This window comes from Chroicocephalus ridibundus, chromosome 3, assembly GCF_963924245.1.
Source record: "Chroicocephalus ridibundus chromosome 3, bChrRid1.1, whole genome shotgun sequence".
Lineage (NCBI taxonomy): Eukaryota > Metazoa > Chordata > Aves > Charadriiformes > Laridae > Chroicocephalus > Chroicocephalus ridibundus.
Window position 1 is genome coordinate 121,527,744 of NC_086286.1, and position 24,950 is coordinate 121,552,693.

General features: G+C 44.6%; 1 protein-coding gene across 1 annotated transcript in view; it reads left to right on the forward strand.

The window, feature by feature from the left end:
- The window catches only part of EVA1A (eva-1 homolog A, regulator of programmed cell death), a 216,336-nt gene that overhangs the window by 102,011 nt on the left and 89,375 nt on the right, over positions 1-24,950 (forward strand). The window contains exon 5 of the mRNA XM_063330593.1: positions 5,387-5,530. Coding sequence (XP_063186663.1) covers positions 5,387-5,530 — 144 coding nt within the window. The remainder of the gene's footprint in view (positions 1-5,386; positions 5,531-24,950) is intronic.

The window sequence follows — 24,950 nt, forward strand, 5'->3', positions numbered from 1 at the left end:
TGTAGTCCTCCCACAAATTACTGCTGGCTGCTTGCCCCTGCATTTACGGGAATGCACAAGGCATTTGTGCTTAGAAGTTGTGTGGAGGAAAAACAGGGAAAATTCCCTGTTGCGGCGAAAAGGAAGTCTTTGAAGTGAATACTTTGTCAAATTTTGTCCATAAAGTCCATTTCTCTTTTTCAGGGCTGAAAGAATATGATTGATTTCAAGAGAATGGCTCAGGCCTTACCATGGGAAAATTAGAAGACTATTTGGATTTACCATATGGGAGCCTGGTGGTGTCAGTAGACTTTAGTTGGACCTTGTAACGTGGGTATCTTAGATGACTTTCTGTCACTCCTACATTCACGAGATTTTGGTGCTCATTAGTGTTTGGAGGTCAGTGGCAAGGGTAAAAGACTTGCCTAAATTGTGTCTGTTTGCTACAGACACAATTTAAGCAAGGAGATGGAGTACTACAGATGGAGACACAGAGCCAAGGAAATGGAGTACTACGAGAAACCTTCACAATGCTATGTTGAAGTCAAACTGGCAGCCACTTACAAGCAGAGATCAATATTCATTAACATTTTCAGTAATGACCTGGATAATGGGACAGAGTTTGTAGATGGTACAGGACAGTTGTTACAGCCGCGGGTAGGGACCTTGAGGAACTGCAGTGAGCTGGAAAAACCTTGTGAAGTTCAACAAAGGCAAGTGCAAAGTTCTGCAAGAGCACAGGCTAGGGACCAGCTGGCTAGAAAGTGGCTCTGAAGAAAAAGGACCAATGGGTCTTGGGGGACAAGAAGTTGAACATGAGTCAGCAGTGTGGTCTTGTGGCAATAGTGGCTAAGTGGATACTGGACTTTATTAGTAAGAACATTGTAAGCACAGCAAGGAGAGGGTTTATTCACTCTATTTGGCCTTCCAGTACTCAACTGGACCACTGGAATATCCAGTTTGGCGCTCCCCAGATCAAGTGATATGTTGGAAAATTGGAGCAAGTCCAATGAAGGACCACCAAGCTGGTTAGGGGGCTGGAGCACACAACATATGGGGAAATGCTGAGGAACCTGGCTTTGTTCAGTCTCAAGAAGAGAAAGCTCAGGGTGGGATCTTATTGCTGTTTTCTACTACCTAATAGATGGCTCTACAGAAGAATGTTCTTGGAAACGCACAGAAAAAAACCCAAACAAACACCCAAAGCAATGAACACAAGTTGCAGCAATGGAAATCTGATTAGATAGATACAAGGAAAAAATTCTTCACCTGGAGAGTGGTTTAGCCCTGGAACAGGTGCCCAAGGAGTTTGGGGAATATTTATCTGTGGAGATTTTCAGAACTTGCCTGGGCAAATTCCTGAGCAACCTGATGTAACATCAAAGCTGGCTGTGCTTTGAGCAGGAGGTTGGACTGGATAGGCTCCAGATATTGCCTCCAACTAAATTATTGTATGGTTTATGTGCTGCAGTCCCAACAGGTGACTTTTGTCCTGGATCTATTTTCAATGCTAAGGCTTGCAAAAAGTCCATGTAAAAGAGGCTTTAAAAAAGCCAGTGCCTTGCTTTCTGTGCTAGGGGATTTAATCCCCAACTGTAATTGAAGCATAGAGAGTCTCTTCTGCTTTTCTGCTCATTTTGGTTAGTGCAGCTTGAGCTGGAGCAGCCTGACAATTGGAGTGCTGAGTACTTCACTACTGATACTTGTGAATATGGAGGCCTTGTCTGTGCCCAGAGAAGCTGGGTATCTAGGGCTACATGTATACATGTTTGCATGGTGAACTATCAGTGCCAGGGCCTGGACACAGATACTGGGCATAAATCTCTACTGTTAAATTGTAGCATGGTCCGTGGCATGGTTAGTTGCCTTGGCTCAGCTAACACTCTCCTAGGCAGCCCAGAAGATGGTTTGAGGTTGGTTATAGGACAGGGACTGGGTATCACCACTCTGTTTTGGAGGGTAAAAGTGTTTAATAGCATGGATGTGGGTTCTTCCACCACAGTTGGCATCAAGGCCAAGGAATGGGCCAGGTTAAGTTTTCATTTACCAGTGAACAAGTAGCTGAACAGCATAGGCTGGACCTGGGCACTATTAAAATACAAGTAGGGTTTGCAGTGGTAGGACCTGCTCTGGCAGATGGATCTTCATGGAAGAGGCTCTCTGCTTGTATGTTGTAACTCAAATGACATCTGTATGGCATGTGCTCTAGACAATCCTGCTTTAGCAGGGGAGTTGGACTAGATGATCTCTAGAGGTCCCTTCCAACTCTGGAAAATTCCGTGATTCCATGGGAGTGAGGCTGGGGAAGGGGCTAGAGCAGGGTCCCGTAGTATGGCACGTTGTTTTCAATGGGTAGTATGGGCAAGACTGTCCTCTCCTGGGGAAAAAAAGATAGAGCTACTAGTTGATAGGTAGTAAGGTAGTATTAGGATTGTGCTCATCTATTGTCATCAGCTACTCTGGGCTGAATACAGTGAGAAGGAGCCTACTGCCCGTCCCTGGCCTGGCTGACCTCATGTCCATGCAGCAAAACCCTCTACCATGTACTCCTGCTCCTCTCCTTTCCATCCAAAATATCCAGGGAGGCCTTCTGCAAATTGAGGATTGGGACTAGCCCTGTTACGTCATAGAATCATAGAATGCGTTGGGTTGGAAGGGACCTCTAAAGGCCATCTAGTCCAACCCCCCTGCAGTCAGCAGGGACATCTTTAACTAGATCAGGTGGCTCAGAGCCTCATCAAGCCTGGCCTCGAATGTCTCCAGGGATGGGGCCTCCACCACCTCTCTGGGCAATATCTCAGACTATATTACCTTTTTGGCGTAATGCTAGCGGGCAAAATCATTCTAAGGAACAGAGTAGCACTTAAACAAGGGGGATAATGGTGTGTCCGGATTTGAACACCGTTTATTTTCCTAGTGCAGATGACACTGCTAAAGTCAGTATGGATGGAAAAACTGCACAGGAGGAAGGGGGTCATCGATACCAAGACAAGACTGGTGATGGCTAGAAAAGCTGGTGATGTTAGTGTGAGACTATATGACAGATAGAACTCCTATAAGCGTTTTTAATGTGCTGAATCCACAGATCTAGCACCTGAAGAGTCAGTCCAGTTTGTTAAGGTTGGGGGCAGAGTCTGTGGTTTGATACTGCTCGTTCCTCCATGAGGAGTGTCCCAAAGGCTGACCGTCTCTGGGGATGACATATGCAAAAGGCTTGTTGTGCCTCTCACAGGAACAGTAATGGGTAATTCCCCACCCTCCCGTGGAGGGCGAGGGCCCTGTGCAGACAGCCGTGGGATGCTGTCTGTTTTGCGTGAGAACAATAACCAAGAAAAAGAATAGGCACCCTCCATGAAATCCTGTGCAGTGCTTAGATTTGATGAGTTTCTCTAACTGGACATTTGACAAAAAAGCAATAAAGCAGGATTGCTGCATGCCAGATGTTTCCACTGGAACCTCTGGCACTCGTTGGATCAAAAATCCCCTAAGGAAGTTTGGGTGGTTCAGTATGAGAATGCTCACATGGGACCCTTTTCTTTTGTCATTTGCAGCGTGTGAAATAAAATGCTGCCTTTGGTTTGAGAAAAAAAGACATGTTGCCCTCTAGGCTTAGTTTTCTGTGGCTTTCCTGTGTCTCTCATGGCTTTTGTTGTTGTGCTGGTTCTGGCAATCAATACCTTTTGGGGCTCATTTTCCCTTTCTTTGCCTCCTGATTAGTGGCCAAAAGGGGTTTGTATTCCTTTCTCTGTAGCTTTCCTGTTGCTTTTAGCAACAGCTTAATGTTGAAGAAATGTCTTCGTGTCAGCTTCCCCTTGTGCTTGGCCCTGGCTGGACAGTGCAAGCAAATTTTCAGTCTAGGACCTAAAAGTTTGAGAGCTTGACTGTACAAATAATTTTCACGTTAGCTGAGAAAACAGGCACGAACCATTTGATAGAAAGCAATACTGGGGAAAATAGAATAGAATAGCATAGCATGGAATAGTATAGCGTAATTTCAGTTGGAAGGGACCTCCAGTTGGAGGCTGGAAGGTGGAAGATGGACATCTCGCCCAACTGCCTGACCACTTCAGGGCTGATGAAAATTTAAAGCATGTTATTAAGGGCATTGTACAAATGCCTCTTAAACACTGACAGGCTTGGGGCATCAACCACCTCTCTAGGAAGCCGGTTCCAGTGTTTGACCACCCTCTCGGTAAAGAAATGCTTCCTGATGTCCGGTCTGAACCTCCCCTGATGCAGCTTTGAACCATTCCCATGTCTCTTGTCACTGGATCCCAGGGCAAAGAGCTCAGCACCTCCCTTTCCACTTCCCCTCTTCAGGAAGCTGTAAATATTTACTCTTGGAGCTTTGCATATTTTAAAGTCCTGAGTATGACATTTCTACTTGCATGGAATAAACACCGTTAGCAGAATATTTCTACTTAGATGGAAAATGGTAACATAGTTATTTGACTTCAGAGTAACCTTCATTAGACCCAGAAAGACATCATCTTCTAAGAGCAGACAGGGACACTGATCACCCCTGTCTGCAGAAAGGGGCCAGAATTGGTGGCTTGAAACAACTCCCTTGGGCATAACAAAGGCTGAAAAAGCCTGCCCAAACTCTCCCTGTCTCTTCCCCTCAAAATGAAACAAGCAAAACCTGGAAAAAATCAACACACCCAAATCAAATCAGAGTTTTACCCTTCCCCAAACAAGATCACGATGTCCATCTCCCTTACGCCCATGAGGTGGGAATTTGCTAATAACAGCATCAGTTATTAGCAAATAATATTTTATTTGCTGTCATCAGTTGCATTATCAGACAGCTATGCAAATCTACAGGAATTTCATATGAATATTATAACTGTAGTATTAACGTATTTTATGTTCCTATGATAGTCTCTTAGTTTTTAGGGAAGCTTGTAGTGGTTCTGGGTAAATACACTGGAGTGAGACTCCTGAGTTCTGACTTTTTCCATGCTCTGCACTGATTTGCTGTTGTTAGCCTTTTTACTTTTCTATGATTCTCTTTACCCATTAAAGTGAAGATATTGATACCTGTCTTAGAGTCTTTTCAGACATTTCTAGAATAAGTGCCAGGTTGAGAAGCAATTATTTTTATTATGGAGAGCCTTTTCCCTTTGAAAATAAACCATCTTGCAGCCTTTTTCTATGGATGTATGAGGGTTTCTGATTCTTCGCTGTTTTTTTTTTTTTTTGTAATTTCCTTTCATCTATTTACAATTTATTAGAGGAGATCGAGAGCTAGAAACACCTTCCCATGTAAACACAAAGATTTTGAAATAGTCATTGAAAGCTCATATATGTATGTGCTCTCACAGTCTGCATCTGGTATTTTTTTTTTAGGCGATTTCTGGTGTGAATGGATAAATACTCACAAATAGGTTTCCTTTTTCCCTTTTAGAGTGTCAGTCGGCTACTGCTCTCCAGCTCATGATCAAGCGCTGTCACGGGAAAAGAAGTTGCAGCATATATGCCAGCACCTATGAATTTGGAGATCCTTGTTACCCAGGCATCCGAAAGCATCTTAATGTCATCTACACCTGTGGTGAGCCACAAAATTTTCTTAATTTAACTCTCGTTGGCGTATGTGTTTGATGAACAGTGGTGTGTAAGAACAAGACGTGTAATCGTACATAAAAAGTTGTTGAACTTGCAGTTGGCTCATGGTGATTCTTATTTGGTCAACAAGGGAAAGCTCTGTGGATCACCTGCATGGTTTAATTCTGTCTTTTTTTTTCTACTCATTGGCTTGATGGAAAAAGCAGAAAACATGGAAATGACATTTTGTGAGCTCATTCGACGCTGCCTCTGCAAGGCAGGAAAACCTGGTGGTGAAATCAATCCACTCAGTGGACACATCCTGAGTGTTAGCATCCTGCCGTCTCACTTGACTGCAGCAAAGTTGTGGTTATCAGTAGGATCCTCATGGCTTTGCTCTGTATTTCATTTTGTACAGTAGAATAAGACAATCACCAATCCATACCCATCTACGATGTTAATAGAAAATCACCCCCAAAATCTTCAGGTGAACATTGCAACATTTTCCTAACAAAATACTGTTATTTGAAAAAAAAAAAACCACAAACAGTGGGAGCTCTCAGTTCTCTCAGTTGGGAGCTTAAGTCACAGCGCTGAGCAGACACTGTGCTCCTCTCCTACTTGACTAGTCATCTTGTTTTGCAACAGAGAAAAGAATGTTCCTCTCTGAGCTCAGTGGTATGAAAACAACACGAGGTCTGTCTTCTTCCAGTGATGACATTTTGGTCATTTGTAGCTGATATATTTGGAAATATTTGCTTGAGGGTTTTGCTTATATAGTCGTTACTAGGAACAGCTCAGTCCCTCTCTGTTCCTCTCTACGTCCACCTGGAAGAGGAAATTCTGGTTCTGTTTTGAATCTGCTGAGTAGGTGGCTGAGCACGTAGTAGAGGAGGTGCTGGCGGTCTCCTCAAGCAACAACAGCTCCGTGGGTCAATCTCTGTGTGTGACTGCAGCACGCTGAATCCGATAGATGGTATTTGCGATGGAGTCGCTATGGTGTTTCGTGTAGTTGCTGTAGCATGGCGGATGGGCAGCACCTTGAAGAGCAGCGAGAGACATAAAGGAACATCAGGCTCTGAGCTCCTGCCTGGCTGTTGTTTCGTTTGGCAGGCATGTCAGGAAGGTTGAATTATTTTTTTTTTCTTGGTTTCTTTGTGTGTGTTTGAAATTATGTAGCAAGAAGTAGCAAGGCTATCCATGCGAAGCTTTGTGAATTTTCTAATGAGGAAGGTGATGTTGTTATATCATTTTTCTTGTAAAGAGACCGGAGAGAAGCTTATCCTCATGGGGATTTGATGGAAACCAAAGAAATATAGTGAAATAGGAGCTCTATAACTCAAAAATAACTCAACTCAAAAAACATAACTCAAAAACCACACAGAGCCCCATGATATATTTCCAAGAGGGTATCTCCTTCAAAGGCCGCTGCATCCTTATTCTGGCATTGTGGTCCTGGTCCCAAAGTCCACTACAAAAGACATTCATGGTCTCTTAATCCGACCTTAACTTTCCTAGTCATAGCCTAACTGCATCAGGAAATGAGTCACGCTTGAGAGCACAGAATGGCATGTTTTGCTTTTTAGTGGGTGAAATCTGCCCCATCCTTTGAAGGTGGCCATGGCTTCTTTTCAAAATCATGATCTCAGAGATGTCTCTGAGCTGGATTTTGTGTTCATCAGACACATATTTCTCCCCATCAAACAGCAAAATCCTTCAAAATGTGAAAACCAAATAAACAAGAAATCAAATTCCAGTCCCATGTGCTTGTGTCAGACAGAAGAAAATCCTGGCGTTCTTTTAAAAGAAATGATAAAACCAAACAATTTGATGTTCTTATGGTTTAGAGAACAACTGCAGTGTAGGAAACCTCCTCCTGTTGGGTGGAAACCTTTGTTTCAGATTTCCGTAAAGCTGCATGTGTTAGTGCTCCTGGTATGGCGTTCTCCTTTCACAAAACCTGTGGGATTGAAAGGGGGCAGGCTTTGACTGACAAAGGTGACTGTGCTTTCCTGTGACCTGTATCTAGACATGTATCCCTCTTCCCCGACTCTTGCAGTTGGAAACGCTCGATCCCTGGAGCGCAGCATGCGGCTTTGCTGCTATTCACTGGAGAGCAGTGGAAGAGGCAGGGTGACCCTGGCATAGCTTGGGAAACATGGTGGGTGCACAAAGCGGGTTTCTCTGAGCATCACTTCAGCCTTTCTTGTTGCTGCTTCAAATAGGTGACTTCATCCCTCTCTGAGATCAAGCACTGCAGTCAGCCTGCTCTTCCCTGTCACTCCCGGGCTGCCAGGCTGTGGCAGAAATGTCCTGCCGTGGTCAGCAGTTTGGACCGTGACAGTGGTCTCACCTGGAGAAAAAACTGTGATGGGTCCTCAGCCAGCGTTACCGACCCGCTGTGCTGCTTCAGAAGAGGTGGTGAGAGCAAGCATACTGGTGGACGTGGGTAGGAGGACCTTCACGCAGACATTTCCCATGTGAGAAACTTCAGTAACTATGGGGACAGGGCAGCTGAACTCTGCTCTTCGTGCTAAGGCATGGGGAGGGCTGGAAAGAGAAAACCACGTCTTCTACTGATAGCAATTCATGAAAAAAATAATCTGTTGAGGGAGTAATTTATGAGGTGACAAAAGGTAATATTAATTGAAAACTCAGGTGTTGTTAGCAGAAATCCCAGCCCTTTTGCTGAGGTGGACTTTGTGACAGGCATTAATGCTGCTGTTGTAGAGCACTGACTAGTGAGGAGCTAGTGAGGTGACTTATCTCCCACTCCTGGCAGGAGAACATCTGCAAGCATCTCTCAGGTCAGCACATACAGACTGTTCTTCTCTGGCTTGACAGCAGGAGCTAAGCCCTATCCTGGATCTCCGAGAGGTAAATGGATGAGGCAACAGCTTTAGTTTCTTTAAGCCATGTCCAAATTTCTCGGAGGTTCATCCCTCCAGCCTCCGTGTTTTATTGGACATGAGAATTCCTGCCAGACGTACACAATTCTGTTGATGAATCTGGTTTTAAGTAAAGGTGTCGTCTAACTTTTTGCTCAGCTATGGTTTTTTTGAATAATTTGTTGTAATTTCTCCAGCCAGTGGGAGTATCTCAAGTCAGCGGTTCTCCGTATCATATTATATCCTTTTGCATCTTGCGTTAAATGCCTGTTGGCATCACTTAGCTGAGAGGGAAATGCTACAAGTTAGCGTGTACGTACAAGATGATTCAAACAAGCAAGTAACCAGCAGCCCGGCACGATAGCGATCTCTCGTGTGCATTAGGGTCCCATTAACCCAGCCAAGGCAACAGATGAAAAACCTTCCAATGTAAAAACGTTCCAAACCTGAACCTTGGCAGGAGCCGAAATACTAAATTTTGGCCCAAAGCCAGGTTTGGGATGGTGTGGAAGGCGGGATTTTCCAGTATGCGGGTCCCATTACTGCGTTAATACATACATTAATGATTTATTTAAAAGGAAAAGGCAAGTTAATTCTGGGAAGGCACGTAACGCGTGGCGAGATTGCTTTCTGAGTGTGGCAGCTGTAACTAGAGGGAGATACAAAAATTTTAGCTCTGCCTTTTCTTTAAAATACCTTGAAACTCTTAGAGGGTAACAGCAAATAAAAGAATATTAAGGCAACTGAGAAAAATAGTGCAATAGAGACTTAATAGAAGTCTTTCTCTCTTTCTTTCTCTTCTTCCTGTCCCCCCGCCCCCAAACTCCTTGTCTCTCTCTTTCTTTGGTAAAAAGCATTGTATTTGTAATATCTGCAGGTAGTTTGCTGGTGGTTTTGTACTTGCTGATAAAAGTTACTGTGCTCCTGACCTTTTCCTTTTCTTAATTGCCCACTTATTACCTTCAAAGACTCTCTTTAATTCTCTAGATCTCTTTCTTCTCTAGTATACTAGACTTATTTTTTTGGCCCCTGTTGAAGTCCTAACTCAGCAATGTATTAAAACGTGGTGTTGATTTTTTTTCACGTGCGTAATGCCACTTGGGCTCAAGGAAGTGTTTAAGTGTGTCCTTTACTTTAAGACCCATGCATAAATACCATGAAAGTTAAATATTTTCTCAAATACTTCCTTGAGTGGGGATGAGGGGCTTCTCTGTGTGTAAAGAGAAACCTTATTCTTAGCCCTGAAAGTCGAGGGAGCAATCCAGAGTTCCTACTGTGCCGCCAGACGTGCTGCCCTGCGCAGGCAATGGAGGCTGTAAATGTAAAACCTCTGCTATTCTTTAAGTACAGGCGTCAGTCAGAAATGGCCTGATGAGGAAAAAAAAAAAAAAAAGAGAGAGAAAAAAGATGGGGATTGTGAATTTCTTTGTGTCTAGGGGTGTTTCAGCGGGTTGGCTGTCGGTCTGGATCACTGGTGACTTTTTAGTGCCTTTGTTGGACATTCATTGGAAAAAATGGAGGAAATGTGGTCTTGGATGTATTTTTGATGTGAATACTCACCGTGTGTTTGGATGTGTGCGTGCCTCCTGCTTGATTCATGCATGATGGAAGGGGGTCATTGGGCTGAGAGCTAATGAACTGCCATGGTAACTCATAAATTGCTTGGAAAATCCCGCAGTTCTGCCACATTAATAATCCTGCCATCCTGCTTTACGAGGCAGTAAGGTGAGCCCCAGAGGCCAGGCACTTCACATCCTGATGAGAGAACCGGGCAGGTAAAGGATAAAGCCTGAGCCCAGGGACAGCAGCTATTGTTTCATGGTGTCTGATGCTGCTGGGAGACCAAGAGGGGTCAAGGAGACGTGGAAGAGATGCTCTGGGGTGATGGGGGTGCGCTGACCTTTGCTTTCTCTGGGTGCTTGGGAAAACAGTCTGGTTTTCTCCAAAATCTTGTGTTTAAATAAATATTCTATCACGTTGGACTACAGGCAGGGTCTGTGTTAGACAAGAGAGCTCTGAGGTGGTTGCCTTCATGATGGTGATGAGGAGGGAGGCTGAGGAGCTGCACAAATTCTCTCCTGTCATCTCAACGGGACTGTGCTCTAGTCCATTAGCTCCTGCGCAGTAAATCTATCAAAGCCTCAGGCTGGGTGAATGCAGTGGTCCCTTGTGCTCTTAAAATTCATGAATTCATTAATGTAGAAAATGTATTTTTGTCACTGCAAAAAGGCTTTCTATAAAAAAACACAATTTCTATAAAAAGCAATATCTGAAATCTGCAAAAAATGGAAAAAGAACAATTCCAGACTTCCAAGAAAACACAAAAGCATTTTGACCCTTTTGAGACAGGACAATGCAGACAGGGTCTTGCTAGAGAAAGACAGGCACAGAATATATAGTGCAAACTTCCTTTCTTCAAAAGTTGAAATAAAATTGGTGTTTAAAAACCAGTAAACATTTTAGGCAACCTAGCTCTAGGGATATTAAACTGAATATATAACGTTTGATAATGTCTGTTTAACTGGGATGCTTGTGTGAAACTCTAAAGCAGAACTCACAGACATACCGATTTTAAATTCATGGGCCACATAGTCTGACTTCCCAAACACATAAAGAACAGAATAATGATACAATATAATTCCATTGTGTGGCTACTTTCAATGTTATGAATTTTGGTTCAGAGATGGTTTGCGACACCTGTTCAAATCCTATGTCTTATTTTCCTAAGAAAATAGAAATTATTCCAGTAATTGTTGTATCGAGCCTATGATTCTGTTCAAGCTATAATGTATTTTTTAAAAAAGTAATGAGCGCAAATAATGAAAAATTCATGAAGTGGGATTTATCTGACCAAGTGTAGACACATAAGCCATAGAGATTTATAGTGTAGACATTCCCATCTGAGAAAAATTCCATTTACAGGTAATGGAGAGGAACAGCTGCTTTTGAGGAACAAATCATCTCATCTGAAAGTAGGTGCCTGAAAGAGATGAGCTGCATATTTGAAGTGACGGATCTCCTGTACTGACTATAAAGGGAGCTTCTGGTGCTTAGTGGAGATACTGTTATCTACACGTAGGACCTCAACAACGCAGATATCTACATACGGTTACATGGCTTTCAACCACTGCGTTCTTACACAAATGCTCCTTTTGGTCAAAATTATCACTGCCACATAATGATAATGATAATACCAGTGTTTTCTCCTTACATTTATTGGTTTCCACTCCCACTGTTTGACTGGATCTCCAATTATCATAAGATTTATCCAGGTAAGAGATGAACGTGATACTTATTTAAATTCTTAAGGGGGATTTCTTCCTCTGAACCTTCAGAAATTATCTATAGCTGGACAGGAGTCTTAGTGCTGAAGAAGTTCTCAAATAACAGCTCGGTGTCTTGTGCCCCTGCTCAGGGTTTTATCAGACTCCAGACTTGGGTTTGGAGAAGAATTTCCCTGTTGGATTTGCATGGGATTGAGGTCCACTTTCCACGTTTCATCTTTCTAAATTCCCTTGATGTTTCTAGGAGCTAGGATGGGGTCGACAGCTTTGCTCTCTTCTTTGACTGGCTTTCAGGTTTCCAGTCTTTTGGTCTTTTGTTCTCAAGAGCAGATTTGTTGTAGATTATCAGGGACTGTGGCTGGTGGTATGGGAGAGCGGGCAAAGTAGATCTTCATTGGTGATGTAGCATCTGTTACCTGTTCCTGCAAGCGAATGGACTTGTTGAACCTCCTTCTAGCATTTTACATATATCCATCCAGGGGAAGGAAAAGCAAAGAGCTTGTTTGTCCTTTTGGAAAATTAGACCTCACTTCATAGAACCTGTTAAAAAAGCATCCGTCAGTGCAACTAAAGAGTGTGCCATGATGGGTAAGCACAAAATTTAAGGCTGATGTTTTCCAGCTTTTGAGACTGTGACTTTGTCATCTTTGGTGATGTTGTTTTCACAGATTTTGTGGATGCAGTTTCCTGGATCTTAGAGAGAAACAAAGAAGGAAAGCCCTCAGCCAGCAAGGCTCATATAGTTTGGATTCATGACTTAGATCTGTTGGAGATCATGGATTCCCTGGTGGCAAAGGCAAGATGCCACCTCTTTTGCTGACCAGTGCTAAAGTGAGCGGGGCACATACTTTATGAATGGTCTTGGAGGTACTTACTAATAAAAGAGACTATAGTTGGTAGTCCTGCTGTCCTACATCAAAGAGGAATATGCTCCAGAGGCAAAGAACAGTTTAGGTTTCATGTTAGTGACTGCACAAGAATGTGAAATGTGAGTGACATGGCACAAACAGCCTGATTAGTTTTAAGATGAAGCTTGGTAAATTAGGTAATCGGAGTCTGTCACTGTGCTGCTCCTGTTTGGTTTTGCTTATTGTACAACTCACTGCAGCTTGATCTGAATCACACATCCAGAAGAGTCCGAACACGTCTGGTCTGGCTGGCCCAGACACAGCAGCCCTTCATTACCAGGGCAGAACTAGCCTGTGTCTGACATAGATTAGGGTAAATAAATATTCTGAGGAAGAAGAGCTCCGCTTCTCAGGTGGAGGAGGAGCAGGTAATGCTGTCACCTCAAAGGAAAGGCTTGAAAGCCCTTTGATTCTTGCAGAGAAGAAATGGAGACCTGGAGATAAAAATCATTGCCTTGGGGATGGGGAGGAAGGAAGATGGGGCTGGAGGAAGCGGAGAGGGAGTTCAAAGGACAACTTTTACGATGATCCTAAGCAGAATGAGCTGCAAGACAAGTGCTGCCTTACAATTAGGCAAGCTTTGCAAGCCTGCTGCTGTGGTCCTCTATCTCTGCCGTTACCGGGAAATGTATAGAGCTTCTACTATGGAAAAGAAGACGAGTCCCATAAAGAGTTAGCTCTGCAACACCTGACCCCCACTGTTCACAGCGTCTGTGCACCTGAGGCCTTTGTTCCTTTCATCTCTGTTTTATTTTGGTTTTGTTTTAGTTGATAAGGACCATGGTCTAAAAGTCAGAGGGAAGCGCATCAGGGGCTTTCTGCGAGGTTCCCGTTGAGTGTAAGGGGCTGCTGCAGGTCATTTTGTGGTGTGTGATGCCCCTGGCTAGGGGCTGCTGGAGTTGCAGTCATGGCTGGATGCAGGGAAGGGTGGTCGGACAGTCGTGGTGGAGTTGGTGACGGGAAGGAGGCAGGTGGGTCTTTTTGTTCATTCTGGTATTATACATATATTTTAGAAATTTAGAAAGTTAAGAAATGTTTTAGAATGGACACAGAGTTTCTATTGTAATAACTGTAATGCTAAACTGTAACGTAACCAAGCTTTTTATGGTGGCTGACAAGCCTTTGAGGTTTCTAAACAAATTTGCCTGTTGGATGATTTCCTCTGGCATAAATATGCACATGGTCTGGGGGTTGAACAGCAATCTGCCAACTGGAGAACTGATTGCAGGTGGGGGGTAGGTGTGGGGGCCTGCCTGGCTGTCCCTGCTTGAATAGGGCGGGCACAGCCTTGAAAGTAGTTGTGATCCATCCGTGATTTCACCCCAGAAAAGCAGATCTACCCAAGAATGATTGTGCAAGATGATATCTGAATTTAATGTATCTAAAGGAAATCTTTCAGGAAGTCTGGAGAGAGACAGCTGGAGCAGAATTAAGGTTACATGGTTTATCTATATGGTGATTTTTTTTTTTCTGTAAGCATAACCCTGCTGTCCAGACTTTTTTTTTTTCCTTTGACATAGTGACTCCCTTAATGGTGTTCGTTTGAAAGTGCTGACCATGAATAAGTGGTCGATATTTACCATTCTATTGTCACAGGCTACTTTTTTTTTTTTTTTTCTTCTTTTTTTCCCTGGGAACCTCTTTGAATAGCCTCATTAAATAGGGTTACTGTTGATTCTCCATTCCTGTCAAGACCTGCACAGGTTTCAAATATAGTAATTAACAGTAATGTTGCCACGTATGAGCCTTCTTTATTGAGAAGGCGGTAGGCAGCCGGTCTGCCAGCCCCTTTCATGCAGGAGACTGCAGGCTATAGCCAGAGGAATGTCTCAGCAATGAATGGCTGACCCTTCATTCACTGATCACCCTAACTCCTCCTAATTGAGGTTAATGCCAAAAGCATTGACACCTTGATGCTAACTCATTAGTGCCTGGAGGCTACGGGAGATCGCTGACAGCTCAGTGAAACACTCATTAGATTAAATTTAAAGGGAGCGTTTGACACCATGACCAATTAAGATATATTTGCGTGGATCACATATATGTTTGCCTTTCTTTTATCAAAATGTATCAAGAAAATGCCATTCCCTTGCACCGTTTATAGAAGGACTCACAGCTGGTGTCTTTCTGCGAGCACGTGCACATTTCTCTGCTGGGCACGTACCGCTGCCCTGCTGTTTTCTAGCTGCCCTCTCTTCTCTTTCTCTACTTCAATGCGAAGCAAACAGGAAATTCTCTGGGATTTGGAAAATCCTCGTTCCCGACCATGAAAACTGAACTGGAAGAGTAGGAAATAAATAGCAATTTTGTGAAAGCCACCAAAGATGCAAATATATGCGACCTCTGTGGTGGGGTCCCTTGGTACAACTGGGGTTTGTGAGCTGCTGCTGAAATAGAATAAGAGTAACAGCCGCTCAGGGGTGTCTGTAGGATATTGATGAAAGGTACATGGGCATCAAATATGTATTTAATTGCTGGGAAGTGCACTAATGATTTACACAGTGTTGCTGTGTCTATAGGCCTCAGCAACGACTGTCCCGTTGTGCAATGTGCACGCTTATTAAGAAGCAGGCCCTGCTATGAGTAATTTAGTGGTTACATAGGCAGGGCCAGGCAGACTTCAGGAGAAAGTACTAGTCTCATTTTAGGTGTGGAGACAACATTTACACAAGGGTTTGCGTCATCGGAGCTGAACCGAAGATCTATCAACATAATGCCTTACCTGTGCATGTCTCCTGTGGTGACTTTGTTAGACAAATAGATCCATGCTTTGTTCTCCAGGTGGACTTTTCACCATGTGGTATTTCCAGCCCGATCCTTTCTCACATGGGATGAAAAGACAGCAGCAGGATGTGGCAAGATAATTTCTGTTTTTTTCCTGTTTTGACACTGAGCTGTGGCTCTCCATGGCCAAACCAACTAGGGAGGGTTCTCCGTAGTAGGCAGCCATTAATATCCCCTGCCCCGCATGGACTAGGCAGGGAGGAGGATGCTGTGCCTTATATGACTTATGTGGTTTATAACAGTTGAATGATGGCCAACCTGCGTCTCTTTAGCCATGTGTCACTAAAGACTATTTCTCTTGTTCGAATTCAAGTTCTCGGCCGGGAGAGGCAAAGCAGTGGTAGGGCGTAGAGGCTGACATTTCCGTGTCTTCCCACTACCCAGGCACATGCCCGGCCCCATTTCATCCTTCAGTGGTATAACACAAGTCCAGAGAACCACTCTTTTCCCCCACTTTGGACATTTTCTTGCATTCCTGCTTGATCTCTGAGGCCCAGGGCACGGATATTTTATCTTCTGACTGTATGGAGGTCTTGGAATGGACTTTTACAGTCTTAATGTCTGGTCATCCCTGCACTGGTGCTTAGAGATGGGGATGCCAGTGAGGCATTTAAGAGTAGAGGCCCCCAGAAAGTTCCTTAGGTAATGTCTGCTCAGCACAGTTGGCCTTTTGGGGGACACACCACCTTCAATTACAGTGGGGAGGAGACTGTTATTGGAGTTACACCCCAACGGTCTTGATCTGTGAGAGGCTTTCCTAAACATTCAGCTGGCATCTACTTTTCCTACCTCTGATCCATGACCTCCATTGATTAAAAGTGTACGCACCCAAACAGTTAATGCCCCTTCAGACAGACACTTCAAATACTGTTGACAGTGGCTACTTTTCGTGTCCTGTTTTAGTCATTGTTTAGCTAAGCCATTCATGTTCAGCTCCTTTAATCTTTCCTCATAAATCAACCTGTCCAGTCGCTCGGTTGTCTTTTTGTTGCTCTTTTCCACAATTACCTGTATCTTTTAACAAAAACTGAGCAGGCTTATGATTATTTTTCCCCTGAGGGCCAGAAGAGACTTACCATTTCTTTGCTGTATATTAGCAATGGCTGTTGTTTCGGCATCGTGCAGTACCAGCACCAGTGCTCCAGAAGAAAAGCTGACTCTCTCTCTGGAGTTTCAGTCCCAAGTATCCTGATGCTCAGTATTTCACTTATTTTCCCTCATTTAGGTGAGCCAAAGAAAGTAGGAATTTCTGAAATAGAGAAGCATTTCTGCATGGGGAATAACAGGATCGTGGGGGACAGTGTCAGCATCCCTTGCTGGCCACTTGTGTTCTCAGCCTTACTAATACAAAGGCCTGGGGCCTTAAGGATGACTGATACTGCATAATATAAACAATGAAGCAACTCCTACTAAATCCCTTTAGAAGCTATTTAACTAAATTCCTAACCCATGAGGCCACCCTGGGCTATCTCTTATCTTTAAAAGCCATCTCACAGCTGCCTGCAAAGACTCTGGAGGCTGGTTAATCCAAGCAGATGGACCCTTGGTGTCAGTGCCTTCGGGGGAAGGAGTGAAGGCAGAGACTTGGAGGTCTCTTTTCTGAATGGGTGTCAGTCGATTTCAGTCTAAGCCAAAGCCTCAGGGAGAGGAAGATACCAGGTATGCAGCTCCATCTGGAGTCCAACAGACCTGTTCCCTAGCTGGTCAAAAGTCGCCTCAGCCTGGATTCTTATAGCTTACGTGACCTGGGGGGTATGTGTCAAGGACCAGTTTGTAGATGGGACTTGCACTCTCTACTCCCTTGATCATATTTATTTGCTTCAAGCTTTGATGAAATTCTTGTAGTATTTCCTTTAGAAGAAAAAGACAGCTCTTGGAATAGACAGGAAATGCCTTTTTTACAGGGGCACATGAAAAATTGGAAAGAAAATGGATCAGCTCATAAAAGGGCAAAACCCCACCACATTTCTTCCCCTTCCTCCTTATCAGCAAGTGTTGCCTTTTTATTTTTGGACAGGTATGGTAGTTAGCATGCCGCAAGGGATGGAGGCTGGCCCAAGGCGAACAGGCTTTCTTCTTAGGCCTGATTTGTCACCAGCTCTTTGGTACTGGGCAGTCGCTTGGTGTCCTCCTGCCTCGTGTGGTCAGGCTGCAGGTCCTAGGGCTGATTGCTCAGCATCTGGCAAGAGAGAAGAGCAGCCTCACCACCTTCCTTGGCATTTCAGTGTATGCGTCTAGTGCAGGCATGGGCATACAGATGTGATGAGTCTCTGCTTTCAGTGCCTACAGTTGTTGCTGAACGTTATTGACATGAAGCTTTGGAAAGATCAGGTGTTAAGCTCGCGCCTGACATATCCATTGTTGTCACGATAATTCACTCAGTCATGAATTCAATGACTGCCTCACATTTCTCTTTCATTTTTTTGTTTCTTCTGAAGTATTGTTATAATTCTTACTATGAAAAATAACTGGTATTAAACTCTCTTCTCCCCTATGTTTTTTTCAGTGGAAAAACCAAACCATCCAGGATTTATCCCAGGATTACATACTAACACACATTTTTTAATGTGCTGTATATTGATCAAAGGGTCTGACTTCTGCTGTGTGAAAGCTGTACCTGGTTCCCACAAGTAAGAAAGGCGAATTTTCTCCTCTGTGCTATTAGAGATTATCAAAACCTTCTGCAGATGCCTTGGGTATCAGTGAAGAATGAAGTATAGGATGTCGGTGCTGTGTTGTGGCTCTTTTTTGAGTGGACTGAGCCACCTAGTAAATCGGAGTTGAAACATGTGTAATGTAAATTTTCTGTCAGATGTTTCTTAGCCTGTTACAGTATTAGCAAACAAATGGATTTTCTTTCCTTTCTCACCTCATCACTCTTTTCCCCCTAAGTTACGCGTAATTAAAAGTGAGGGTGGCTTTCACAGTAAAGAAAATGAAATGGGGAAGGCACAAATATTGGTTTGTATTTTTTGTTTTTCTTTCCTTCCTGTTCCCATTCAGCATTGTCAGGGTAGTGATTTTCTCTTAAGCAGCACTTAGGCATATGCATATGTTTGCATTTAATTTCCAGATGGGGAGGCAAGCTTCTAATAACAGTGCAAGTTGCTGCTTTATAGACCTGGATGACTGACTTACCTTCCTTTTGCAGCTGGCCAAGAAACTGCGCCCCATACCCTGGGATGCCGACACACTCATAGCTGAGCCAGGCTTTTTGACTTTCAAGCTAAACTGGTGCAAGAAATGATTTACCTGTCCCAGACTGCAAAAAGGTTCACCAGCTCTTTGCATATGCAAGGTTGGCTCGCTCTTGAATTCAGGATCATACGAACTGCTTTACTTTTTGGCATGATGGCTCTTTGCAAATGTGTTTCCTGAAGTCTTGAGCAGATAGGTTTTATTCAAGGAAATGTATATAATCATTAGCAGTGACATTTTGGTTAGGGCAAAAGTATTTTCCTGAGTGAGGGGACTTGTCATGATTCCTCTCTGTTTCTCTGTAAGCACTCCTCTGCAGACTTCTTGGAGGGAATGCCATGTCTCTTGCTGCTTCTTAGGTGTCTTGTCCTGGCTTGGTGAGTTGTGTTTTGCTGAGGGACCTTACCAAGTGAGTCGTAGATCTCAGTGTAGCCGGGTCCAGCCTTCAGATGCTTTTGAAGTTCGAGACTAAAGGTTTGGACTAGCAGTGGATGCAATCTTGAGTGTAAGTAGAGGGATGGAGTACTGAGTGCAGAGACATATTGATCTGGATAGGAATGCAGCTGCAAATAGGTATGTTATTAAACACGCTCTAATGCTGACCAGATGTAGCTGTCTACAGTATAATCAGCTACATATGGACTAGATATGCTGGCCTCCCTTTGTAGTCAGTATATGAAAAGAAATAGGCATTTCTAGGTTGCAGTACATCTCATTTTCAAGTCGATATCTCAGGTACCTTACAAGCGCTTATTTCTCTCTTTTGTTTTTAAAGGAGCCTATGGTGACTAGACCAAATGTGAATATCTGCATTGTCGACAACTAAACTTAGGTCAGATAATTCTTACCTTGAATGTGTTTTCTACAAAATTACATATTTTCAACAACTATTTGTCATTACTTTCCTGAGTCTTCAAACCTCGGGATGTTTAAATGAAGTTCTAGCACCCTGTTGATTATAAGTTTACTAAACTGCTTCAAATCTTTTTCTTTGTAAACTTACTAGTCTTTGACAGTTTCATATCTTAGTAATTACTAGAAAAGACAAAAATCCGGTATGTAGTTCAGTAATATCTGGTTTCGGGATATAATGTCTCTTCTGAAGGGTTCTTATTCTTCAATGGGTTTGTACCCAGTTTTGCAGGGTGGGATTCAGGTTTTGATTCTGATACTGAATGTAGCTATTAAAAAAGCGTGTATCAATGAGATATCAAAGCTCCTGCTGTAGCCAGTGAGCCAAGGAAACTTGGCTTTGTACTGACTAGATACCTAGAGCTGAGTTGCCCTTATAGATGCACATAATGATATTGGTTTATTTATAGGTCCTGCCTAACATTTGCACACCCTGTCTTTAACGTTTCGGCCGAGGGCCTTTCGAAAGCACTGGCCACTCATGTTTAACAGAATCATGGGTATTTGACCAGCTGAATTATTCTCAGACTGTAAAGACCAGATCAGTGCTGATAATAATGGAAACTCACACGCTTAATACCCATGTGGACATTTACATTGCAGACACTGAAATACGGGTGTCTGGATCCAATGCTGACTCCCCAACGCGTCACTGAGCAAGGATGAAACCCTGTGAAGGGTTTATCTTTTTCTAAGGGATGCAGCGGTCCTAATATAGTTTCATTGCTCTGGCAGCTGTCCCCGTGGAGGACAGTAAGAATGCAAGAGAGAGAAGGCTAGTGTTGCTATTTATTTCTTGGTTTTAGCCAACTTTGAAAACAACGAATCCCAAAAATGGACATGGCAGAGTTATCCTTCTTACGGCACAGAAGAGCAAAGAGCCTCTTCTCTATTTTGAGACATCAAAGGAATCCATGTCCTTCTGAAGGGCATTTCCTTTTCCCAGTTAGTGATAAAAGAAAAACTTTCCCATTCTTTTTATTTGAGTGGAAACTTACCCAGCTCAGAAGCAAAGGTTTAGGGTTAGGGCTAGAGTCTATAACATGGAAAATACGATAATTTGCAACCGGAAATGCTTTATACCAACTCAAGAATATCAACATTCCAGAGTCAAAGCCTCCTGGTAATATTTATGCACTGTAGTAATGCAGAGTGCTCTGGCAGGTCCATATTTTGCACACCAGCTCTGTGGGATATTTGTCCACATGACAGCAGCTGGGGTGACACCAGCAGAGCTGTGAGCACCTCCATAACCCTCCTGCCTTCTGACTGCCTGGCTGTCCTGGTGCACCCTGCGGTGCCGCGGTGCAGGTGACCATGGCATAGCTTCACGTGCCTGGAGGCGTTTTACCCCAACAGCCTAATTCAAGCGTGGGAGGTCCTGCCTGATTTGGAGGACGTGTTCTGGCTGGACAAGGAGCCACTTGCTTTGACAACCTGCGTTACCTGGAGAAAGGACCAGGGCCCCTCCGGTGGAGCGAACACCCCCAGTAACACAGGGAGACTCTGTTCTCTGCAGTGAAGGAGAGTGTTTAGCACATGCAGGTTCCAGTTAGAACCCGCAGCCTGGGAGGCTCTCCGGGGATTACCCAGCCCTGATCTTGGCAGAAGCCAGCACAGCCTAGTTAGAGCTCTTTCCAGCTGGCTCCGAGCCCGTCGGCACCATCTGCCAGTTGATGTGTTGCAGTGTGCCACAGCTTGGCCACTCCACTGTCCCTGCGCCATGGAGGTGTCCTGGGAGCTACTGGTGTTGACTTGGTGCCCACTTGTAGGAAATTCCTGTGATGGAGAAATCCCCCCGACTCGCAGCCCCCAGCATCTTCTGCTCCCTTTGTGTCTCCCAGGCAGCAGAGAGGGCAGGGGATGAGTTTGAATACATCGAGGAGGCAGCTACAACTCTCCAGGCATCCCCTATGCACCACAACAGACACTGCTCTGCGCCAGTTTGGACGTTTAACTGTGTTTAGGAGAGAGTCGCTGTGGGCTACACTTGTGCAGTAAAAACGTTCTCTGGCCCTAAGGGCAAGTGGCAAGACGTTTAAATAGAGAAACTCTCTATATCCAAGCTATCTGCAGTGAAAAGTCCCCTGGCTGTGCTGTCCCCTGGACCATGCCAGGGTGCTGTTTGGGTGGGCACAGGACAAAATATCTCTGGGAATTTTGTTAGTTACAACATTGTGTACAATTGCAAGCCAGTGCTTGAGCCCTTGAGTTTATTAATATAGATATGCCCTGGGTTTGACCTCCAGATCAAGGAAGTTTACTGATCGTTATTCTTCCAATCCCTCTTTGTTTATTCTTCAGTCTTTCTGGGATAACAGGCTACTGTATTCAGTGGCCTGGCGTACTTAGAAACATCCCTGCTCCAGATCAGGGCAGTTTTCCTGCCAGAAAGGGCAATGGGACTGCAGAATAATCTCTTACGGGGGAAGTGTTGAGACGATCTGGCCCTTGTGTGATGGAGAGTGAATCTTGCCGGGGAATGGCCAGCGAACCCTGAACTTGGGAGTGTTTTCTGCCTTGGCTCTGGTGATAGTGGGAGAGCAAGAGAGGGACAGAGGAGAGGGCTGTGCCCTGCTCCTGCAGGGGAAGCCACCCCATTTTTTTTTCTTAGGCTGTTCTCAAATATTTTTGTCCAGTTCTTTCTCTAGTTTTTGTTGCCATAAGGTCAGCAAAGCAAAGCCCGCTAAAGCCAGTTGTTCCCTCCACACATGGAACATGGCCACTCAGCTGCTCAGTAAGTCTCCTCTTCTCCTTTTCCTGGGCTCCCTTTCTCAGAGAGCAGGAGCTGCTCCGTGTACCCGGTACATTCAGGGCAGGAGGATGTCCCCTCTCTGATACTAATCATAGAATCGTAGAGTGGTTTGGGTTAGAAGGGACCTTAAAGATCATCTAGTTCTAACCCCCTGCCATGAGGCATCCACAACTTCCCCGGGAAACCTGTTCCAGTGTCTCATCACCCTTACAGTTAAGAATTTCTTCCTGATATCTAATCTAAATCTCCCTTCTTTCAGTTAAAACCGTTACCCCTTGTCCTATCATTACAGTCCCTGATAAAGAGTCCCCCTCCATCCTTCCTGTAGGCCCCCTTCAGGTACTGGAAGGGGCTATAAGGTCTCCCCGGAGCCTTCTCTTCTCCAGGCTGAACAACCCCTACTCTCTCAGGCTGTCCTCATAGCAGAGGTGCTCCAGCCCTCGGATCATCTTTGTGGCCCTCTGCTGGGCCCATTCCAACAGGTCTGTGTCCTTCTTGTGGTGAGGACTCCAGAGCTGCATGCAGTACTCCAAATGTACTCTAATGATGTTGCCTGTTTGGAAGGAAAAAGAATCATAGAATCATGGAATGATAGGGTTGGAAGGGACCTCTGGAGATCATCTCATCCAACCCCTGCCAGAGCAGGGTCACCCAGAGCAGGTGGCACAGGAACGCATCCAGGCGGGTTTGGAATGTCTCCAGAGACAGAGACTCCACCACCTCTCTGGGCAGCCTGTGCCAGGGCTCTGCCACCCTCAAAGGGAAGAATTTCCTCCTCATGTTTAGGTGGAACTCCCTATGCTCAAGTTTGTGCCTGTTACCTCTTGTCCTGTTGCCAGGCACCACTGAAAAGAGCCTGGCCCCATCCTCCTGACACCCACCCTTTAAGTATTGATAAGTGTTGATAAGGTCCCCCCTCAGCCGTCTTTTTTCCAGACTGAAGAGACCCAAATCCCTCAGCCTTTCTCCCGGTGGAAGCTGTTGGACAACATCCACCATTATTTAGATTGGTGGTAGAAACCAAGCTGGGCTAATTCGATAACTTTGAAAAATACAGGCTCCTCAGACCGGTGTTTCTTTTGGACATGTACATTCAAGTAGCATTTAATTTATTTCTTTAATAAAAAAACCCCCAAACCCTTATACTCTTTATTAAATGTTCCCACTTCAGTCTGTACTCTGATTTGCTTTGAAGGTGCTTGGGATCACATCCTGTAGCCAGCTTTTCTAGTCATCAGCCAGGAATGAGTCTGAAACGGGCTTTGGGGTTCAGAAGTAAGGAGGTGCTGGAGTAACCTTTCTAGTCAAGGTTTGAATTCCTTCTTAGCGGCTATTGCAGGGAGAAAGACCAAACTCCCCGAACACGCTGGGCAAAGCAGGTCAGTAAGGGATGATGTCTTGTCTGAGCGGGTCCTAGGGCCTGCAGCAAAGTCCTTCAGTGGAGTCAACAGGTTTTGAGTCAGGTCTCAGAGGATTCTGTTCTGCAATAAACACAGAGGAACAGCAGTAATTGTAGACCACGGTGTTCATTTTGCTCACTATGATGTTATTATAACTGATTCCCAGTCCACAAACACACCCTGTTTCCTTTGCTTGCCTAGCAGCTCTTAGGAACCAAACATGCTGTTGAAAGGGAGCTGCAGATAATGTGGTTTCCCTGAGCCTTTCAAACATGTTATAAAACCAGTGGAGCCAAAGTAATCATCATTATTAGTAAGCAGGCTTGGAGCCTGAGTCTGAATCCGCTGTGAGTATAAACAACCTGCGTTCGTGTGCATCCTCCCTGCCTTGGGTGACAAAGGTTCCACTGTGAGATTAGGGGTTGAAGGCTCTGAGATAGTAATTTCAGCTGTGTGCCTCTTAGCGCTATAAAGCCCATAGAATATTAGAAAATTTATTGCTCTGACTTAGTTCCAAACTCCCTGGAGTGGACGGGGGTTGCGGACCTCATGATAAATAGCACGTGCTAGTATTTAAGCAAATGATAATGGAGACCACAGAAGAGTATGGAGAGAGGAAAATATATTCCCAAGGGCTGATAACTAATGTAAAGAGCCAAGAAATAGTTCTGACTGGGAGGGAATTTCCCCAGCTGCCCTCCTCCATGGATAAGTCACTGCCTTACTGGTGCGCTGCACAGGGCCCAGCGTTCATCCCTCCAGCGCCGAAGTTACTCCTGGCATTAGTTCAGAATATACAAATTCGCAAAGCCCCGCAGGCAGAGCAGACCTGATGTTTTCCAGCCCCAGCTGGAAGGTGACAGAGCCTGTATTCGAAGCAGATGAAACGGCTTGGGGCTAAAGCGCAACTGGTTGTTTACAGGGTTTCTCCGATGCCTCTGTGCCATCTGCTCCATGCACAGGGCGGGTACTTTACAAGACCATTCCCCTGTCACCACTTCCCAGCTAGTCCCTTTCCAGAGAGCTAAAAAATCCTCTATCTTCTTGCATCGAGAGTTGGCATCTTGGGGTGAGACTCTTTTCAGTGCCCAGCGACGGGACAAGGGGCAACAAACACAAACTGGAACACAGGAAATTCCATCTCAACGATGAAAAACTTCTTTCCCTTGAGGGTGGCAGAGCACTGGAACAGGCTTCCCAGAGAGGCTGTGGATTCTCCCTCTTCAGAGACATTCCAAACCCGCCTGGACGCGTTCCTGTGCCACCTGCTCTGGGTGACCCTGCTCTGGCAGGGGGTT